We start from the raw sequence: 7575 nt of genomic DNA, 5'->3' as shown, positions 1-7575 counted from the left end.
TATATATATATATATATATATATACTTCCATGGATATCTTTGAGCACCTAACCTCAGCCCTACCATAAATCTAGCTACTTCTCAACAATATAAAACATGTAACAGGCAGACAAAAGTATCGTCACAGTTATTTATTGCAAAAAATGACCAGAAAACAGTTATATTCCAAGTCTTTTGAAGCTATTGATTATCTTTATGTGAAGAATAGACTGAAATTTTATATTTTTATTGCCAAAAATGTTCCTACTCCATTAATGCAGTCATATCAGTTAAATCTGAACATTTGCATGAAGCAATTGGTCAAGAACATAGCCAATGGTATTTCACAATCAAATTTGAAGTAAGGCTTCCTCAGGCAGCAGTTTTTGAATGTCTTTGTTATTTGAACATTATGGCTGGAGGTGGTGATCGCTTTTGGGTTTGTTTCTCACATAAAATTGATCGTTTGCCCTCAGAACTCTTGGTATGTTTTAAATTTGTGAATAAATGTTATATTTATCATAATGACAGTATTATACCCCAATATATAGTTTAATGATGATACATTTCTCATGTTCTTTGCATCTTTATATTGACACCAGAGGTTTCTCAAAAGTAATGGTGTACCTTGCATGTTGAAAAATGATGCTTAAAGGATACCCAATGCCAAGGAGTCCTGTCTAAGCATCCATATGTGACGAGTTGGGAGTGAGAACATGTTAGTATTTGCAATTTGTTGGTACTGTATATCACACACAAGATAAGCGTTGTTGCCTAAAAAAAAAAAAAAAAAAAAAAAATCTCTCTACTTGTTTTTCAATCCAATCAGCAAACCAAATGAACCAAAATGAAAGAAGCCAGGATATGACCACAGGTTTGTCCTGTAAGTAAATAAATAAACCATAGTTTCAGTTTTGAAATGTGTCACACTTGGAGATACTTTTGCACAATCAAGAAATATGTTGTCTAAAATAGTCAAGATATATATATATTTTTATATTACTCAAAGAAATAATACATGCAACAATAAGAATGACATGAGGTTGAGTAAATGACACAATTTTCATATTTGGGTAAACTCTCACTTTAATGCCTTTTTAAGCACCTTTTTGAGACTTCTGTCGCTCACTTGTTTACAAGCTTAAGCTTTTCCTTCAAGACCAGACATGTTAGAGAATGCATCCCAACAACCTCACGGCTGTGAGTATTACCCCTGCTCCATGTCAACACCTCATCAAAGTTACAATACTATGAGTTTTGCTGTGGAGACTTGGAGGAGTGAATTCTGCAATTGTGTTGTACAGTTCATCCATTCAATGTTTATAGAGAGAGACGCTTGTGTGACTATAAAGCTCCATTCTTCAAGACCTGGTCTCCTTGTCTCAAGCTGGCTCCTCTAAACCGTCAACATACATTTTAAAAGTGGAGTCTAATTTATCCTAAAACTAGAAACAACTTTGACCTGAGACTGGTTGAGTTGTTTGGCCTCACTGATATCTAAACCTATTAAAGATCTGAATTGCCACCCACACAACAATGCATTCTACCACTCACAGTGGTTCTCAACTGGTTCAGGACCCAGAGTTGACCTTGTGATGATCAACACAGCACCAAAAACCTTACAGGCCCAATAGCATGCAAAAATTTTCTGTTTGGTTTCTAAACGCAATACCGCCGCTCCGTATACGCAGAGTACGCAGTTTGCGTAGGGCACCAACTCCGAGGGGGGCACCATCCCAGTTGCTCAAAAAAAAAAACTTTCATTCTATATTAATATTCACATACACGTACATAATAATATAAACATGAACATATATACATAATTATAAAAACTGCGTTTTATAGTGAACGCAGTAGATAGGCGAAGCACATGAGATGCGCCATTCTCGCATCCGCGCCCACACTCGCTCTCACCTCATGTTTGCGGCTGACTGCAAATGATCATAATTGATGGACAACTATGCCCGGGAAAAGACATCAGTAGTCCGGCGCCGAGATAAGAAAAAGAAAAAAGGCTAATGAAGCCCGTGCATCACTTTTTGGTACGTTTATAATCCTGTGAAACTTTTTTGGATGTTGAAGTTAATTACGTGTTTTAATGTCGGTAATAATATCACAGCCGCATCTGCCTTAATATTCTCTCAGAGTTTCCATGTTCCCTTACGAATATTAACCATCATTTTACTACAAAAAACAAACAAAAAAAACATCTTGTAGCAATGGTAACTACAAATTAACTACAAATTTCGATACTTCAAATCAATTCAAATAATAATTTACGAAGAATTCAGATAATATTTTTGTGGTAATAAAAACAGACCTAAGCGATCAACAACCTTTAAAATGCCATAAAATGCATCATATAAAAAAAATGAGGCAATAACTATTGGTTAATTAATAATAATCGTATGATTTCATTGAATAACACTGTTAAAATACATAATAAATAAACAATTTATGTACATTACATATTATTGCAAAGGGCGCCAAATGGCTGTTTTAACACTTACAGGATGATCAAATGTTTAATATTGACCAAACATTTAATTCAAATATCCACTTTTAATCTTTAATTTTCGGCCACCTTTTTGCGATAGAAATGCTAGCCTCTATAATTTCTTCAACAAAAACATGTGGGCATCACAACCCTTACAAAAACTAATCCTTGGCTTTATCAAAGTAAAACTGCTTAATTTTCTTTTGTGTAATTTCTGAATGCTTGAGACTATAAAATCAATCAGACAACTGTATTAGTAAAATCATAGCCATAGGCGACTGTCGAGCTACAATTGTAATTTGTAAATAATACAATTTAATTACAATTTAGTTATTTACTTTTATATTTTATTAAAGTTCTATTTTGACCCCTATAGTAGGTGTTTTTTTTAACTTCCATAATATTTTGGGGAGGGGGCACAACAATACAATTCTGCTTAGGGCACCCATTTGGCCAGCACCTGTCTCACCTGTCTAAACGTCTCTTAATTTCTGATGGCACCCAGTAATTCACCATACAAAAAACATTGTGGTCAGCACAAACCATATTTATACTAGTTGCAAGTGACCCTATATTTAATGTGGTTTGAGTTACATTAAATCTTGATATGGCTTAGTGAGACTGTCAAATCGCAAAGGCTGAGAATGACTTAAATAAATATATGCACTGTGTGTTTCAGAGTGAAGTGTGGCACTGTGCTCTTTTAACGATCTCAATTCGTTTTGGAGACTTTGTCTCTTCAACTGCTTCTTTCACCTGTGGGGTCCCCCAGGGCTCCATGTTGGGGCCTATCCTGTTCTCCCTGTATATGCTCCCCTTAGGACATATTTTTAGGAAATTTGGTATTTCTTTTCATTGTTATGCAGATGACACGCAAATGTATCTGCCTTTGAAACGAAAAGATACTTGCTCTTTAGTGCCCCTGTTGCAGTGTCTTGAGGAAATTAAGGCCTGGATGGCACTAAATTTCCTTAATTTTAATGAAAATAAAACAGAAGTTATACTGTTTACGCCGGGAGGTACTTGTGAGTCATCAGATTTGGACCTTGGTGAATTGAACCACTTGTGAAGCCCTTTGTAAAAAATGTAGGTGTTATCATGGATTGTGATTTTAAATTGGACAAACAGATTAACTCGGTAGTTAAATTTAGTTTTTTCCAATTGAGACAACTCACCAATGTGAAATCTTTCCTGTCTTCTAAAGACTTTCAAAGAATCCTTCATGTTTTTATTTCAACTCGTCTGGATTGTTGTAATGGCCTCTATATAGGTATTAGTCAGGCCTCTCTCTTCATACTGCAGATGGTCCAGAATGTGGCAGCTCGCTTGCTGATGGGTACACGAAAGTGGGAACACATCACCCCCGTTCTTGCCTCTCTTCACTGGTTACCTGTCCATTTTAGAATTCAGTTTAAGATCTTGGTATTTGTTTTTAAATCTCTTAAAGGAGTCATATGATGCTTTTTTAAAGATCATTATTTTGTGTATTTGGTTTAACAGAATATGTTGACATGCTTTAATGTTCAAAAAACACATTATTTTTCAAATACTGTACATTATTGTAGGTCCTCTATGCCCCACCTCTATGCCCCCTGTCGGAAGGCCAAATAAAGTACTTTTGCTTTCGCCTAGAAACACACAGCGTCTCCCTGACATGGCTGCTTCAACAATAACTGCGGTTACTGAAACCACGCCTTCTTTCTTTGCATGCACATTTGGGTGCATTATGCTAATATTTTCACATAGTGAGGTAGATATGTGGGGGGCGTGTTAGAACGAGTCGTTTTAGGGGGGCGTGGCAGAGTCTTAACTTTGATAAAGAATATCTCTTTGGTTTTGAGACTTTAGTCTTTGCAACTTCAGGGATCTTATCTATGCACAATCAGCTTGTAACACTCCAAAGAGAAAGGAAAACTTGAAATCGTATCATATGACCCCTTTAATGGTTTAGCACCTACATATCTTTCCGACTTGATCAAGCTATATGCTCTGTTAAGAGCACTTAGGTGTGCTGACCATTTGCTTGTAGTTGTCCCATGGGTAAAGTTGAAGAGCAGGGGTGACCGAGCATTTGTAGTGGCGGCCCCAAAGCTCTGGAATAGTTTGCCCCTATACATTAGACAGGCTCAAACACTTGCTGTTTTTAAATCTAGCCTAAAAACGTACTTCTATAGTCTGGCATTTGACGCTACATGAGAGCTGCTTTCTTTTATTGTCTTTATGGTGTCTTATTGTCTTCTTTTGTGTTGTTGACTGTTTGTATCATTTATATTTTTATTCTTGTATGTGTGTACAGCACTTTGATAAACACTTGCTGTTTTTAAAAAGTGCTTTATAAATCAACTTTGACTTTGACATGAGCAGCTCATAAAATAAACGTGGAATAAAATAAAAAAAATAAAAACAGCTACCTGCCAAAGCTACACTGATGTACTAAAACAACTAAAACTAGAACTGAGAGAACAAGAAACTATAGCAAGAAGCCCACCATGACCCATGAATACATAATAGTTGATTCATTGTTTTGTCTTTGTGTTGAGGTTACTTTGCCGTATGTGTCTCATCTAACATGCTTATTTCCTTCAAATCAGTGCTAACCCTTTGCATCTGATCAAGTGAAGTCATTTTTGAAATTACTGGATCTGTCTTCTGTTACACAATAACTTTATTACATACGCGATAATGTAATTATTCACAATTTCACAGTCTGATGCATCTATTAGTGGAAACTGCTAAGATGTGTCTCATTAGGGATATCTTGTGGTGAAAAATAGGAGTTGTTAATGACTAATTTTGTGACTAATCATTAAGACCTCACAGTTTTAGTGACTTTAATTCTATTTTTGCCTTTTAGTCAGAATCTTAACAGTCTCTGCAGTAATATAGAACAGACTGGGTAAATGTAGTTGTAGTTTTTCCCCGAATGAGTGTGTGAGTGTGATGGGTGTCTGAGGCGGGATTCAAACTCGGGTCCGCTAGGCAACCGAGCTGTCTCCTCTACCACTGTGCTATAGTGGATGACAGTCGACAGAGGGATCCAAGGGCAGAGGCATAACAGAGAGACTTAGATAATTGAACAAAAGTTTTACTGGAGCCGTCCAAGTTCAAACGTACAACAAAAGGGAAGCCGTGCTTCCATAGAAAAATGCAAGAAATAAAAGATGAGCAAAAGACAAAATCTCAATAAACTAGCTTAGGTGGTGAGGAAACACAGGCGTAGTAGGCTCAAGACTGAACACAGGAGAGCAAATGGGGCACGCTTAAATAGGCCAACATTAATTGGGTAAAGACACACGGCTGGGGGCATTCAAGTCCTAATGAGTAGTGATGTTATCTATCAACAGAAGCTAGGGCCACCTAGTGGCTAGGAGTGTTATTGCATAGAACCAGTGTAAGCAAAATGGGGAGTGTTACTAGTTAGTGCCAACTAGAGGCTGGGAGAGTCATTGCAATCAGGGAGAGTTCTTCCAAGCTGGGCCTTACAGGAGCCCCTCCCTCAGGGATAGCTCCTGACGTTCCTCTAGTTGCATTGTTGTCCCCGGCAGCGATATTCTCTGATGAGACCTGGGTCAAGAATATCTCGAGCCGGCCGTTAGGTTGTAAACCAAATGTCAAAGTGCACTGAGTGATAAAGCCCCGACACCTCTCAGGGTTCCCATCATACCTCTCGGGTGCCGGCAGTCTTGGCTCGGGTAGAGGCCCGGAGAACAGGGGGGTGGACCCTTCAGCTGGAACGGATGGAGTAGTTAATACCGGGGAGGCTTGAGGCCTAGCCTGCTCACTCAGGCGCTGCAGTACCTCAGCTAGGATCTGTTCATGTCTGTGAAGTGTGTCAGGGAGCGAACAACAAACTGGCTCTTCTAGGAACAGTGGATGACCATTATCAGATTCTGGTAAAAATGTACAGCAACTGCACCGTCATTCTGGAAAACCTGGAAATCACATATATGACAGAAAAACATGACTTGTCCTTTCTCAGGGTATGATATATCCATTTTCAAACACTATGATCAATGTTATTTTACTGTTACCTTAGTGTTTGGTTTTATTGTAAGACATCCGTACACCATATTTTTACTATGTTGCTAAGTCCAGTTTATATTTCATGACATTTAAAAAAAATAAATAAACTATATGCTATTCCAGACAACTCTTTATATAGTTATAGTGTTGAAGGCTTAGTGAGTTTTGTGTTTAATGTTGTTTTGTGTTGTTGTTCCTGATTTTTAGAGCATCCAAGAAGTTGGTGGCTATGTTCTTATTGGGATCAACACGGCTCCTAGAATCCCTCTTGAGAATCTGCGCATCATCCGTGGCCACTCTCTTTATGACGACAAATATGCTTTAACTGCCCTCCTGAACTACAACAACAGCATCGGACAAGGCGTGAACCAGTTGCCACTAACTAGCTTAACTGGTATATGGTTATGTAAAACTGTTCTTTGTGTGTGTGTGTGTTTCCTGATAAATGGAAATAACAAATGCTCCTAAATGACCTATTTATGTCTTTCACACATTTGTTTTGTAGAGGGAATAATATTCATTACTTCTCATGCCCAGCTCTGGAATTTATATTTGGAAAATATTAATAGACCTGTATTTCAAATGTGAAGTTTGTCATACGTGAAAGCATTGTTCAAACACTGTCATTTTCCGTTCCTAGAAATACTGAAGGGTGGGATTAAATTTGCCAGTAACGATCATTTATGTAACGTGGAGACCATCCAGTGGACTGACATTCTGAACATGAAGAGCCAGCCTAAAATCAAAGAGGAATCAAACTCAGCAGAACACTGTATGTCCCTCAGAAGTTTTTACATGTATATTAAATGGTACTAATTAATTTTGCATTTTGAATGAGAATGTTCTACTTTACCTCCCACAGGTAAGAAGTGTGACCGGAGCTGTTACAATGGGTCCTGTTGGGGCCCTGGTCCCCAAAACTGCCAAAAAAGTAAGTGGTCTTAAACTACTCAAGTGACTGAATCCAATTTTTTTCTACCTTTTAAATCTTACTGAATTAGTGAAAACATACTATTTAGAGGTGTTTCATAAAGATACAGTGGGTACGGAAAGTATTCAGACCCCCTTAAAATTTT

General features: G+C 37.6%; 1 protein-coding gene across 1 annotated transcript in view; it reads left to right on the top strand.

Annotated features, from left to right (window-relative positions):
• The window catches only part of LOC107552288 (epidermal growth factor receptor-like), a 47461-nt gene that overhangs the window by 39669 nt on the left and 217 nt on the right, over positions 1–7575 (top strand). The window contains exons 2-5 of the mRNA XM_016234146.1: positions 6305–6456; positions 6707–6893; positions 7140–7271; positions 7362–7430. Of these exons, the coding sequence (XP_016089632.1) occupies positions 6305–6456; positions 6707–6893; positions 7140–7271; positions 7362–7430 (540 nt within the window). The remainder of the gene's footprint in view (positions 1–6304; positions 6457–6706; positions 6894–7139; positions 7272–7361; positions 7431–7575) is intronic.

The sequence above is a fragment of the Sinocyclocheilus grahami genome, unplaced genomic scaffold, assembly GCF_001515645.1.
Source record: "Sinocyclocheilus grahami isolate Dianchi unplaced genomic scaffold, SAMN03320097.WGS_v1.1 scaffold445.1, whole genome shotgun sequence".
Lineage (NCBI taxonomy): Eukaryota > Metazoa > Chordata > Actinopteri > Cypriniformes > Cyprinidae > Sinocyclocheilus > Sinocyclocheilus grahami.
Note: the sequence above shows the minus strand (reverse complement) of the source record. Positions and strands in the feature narration are given on the sequence as shown.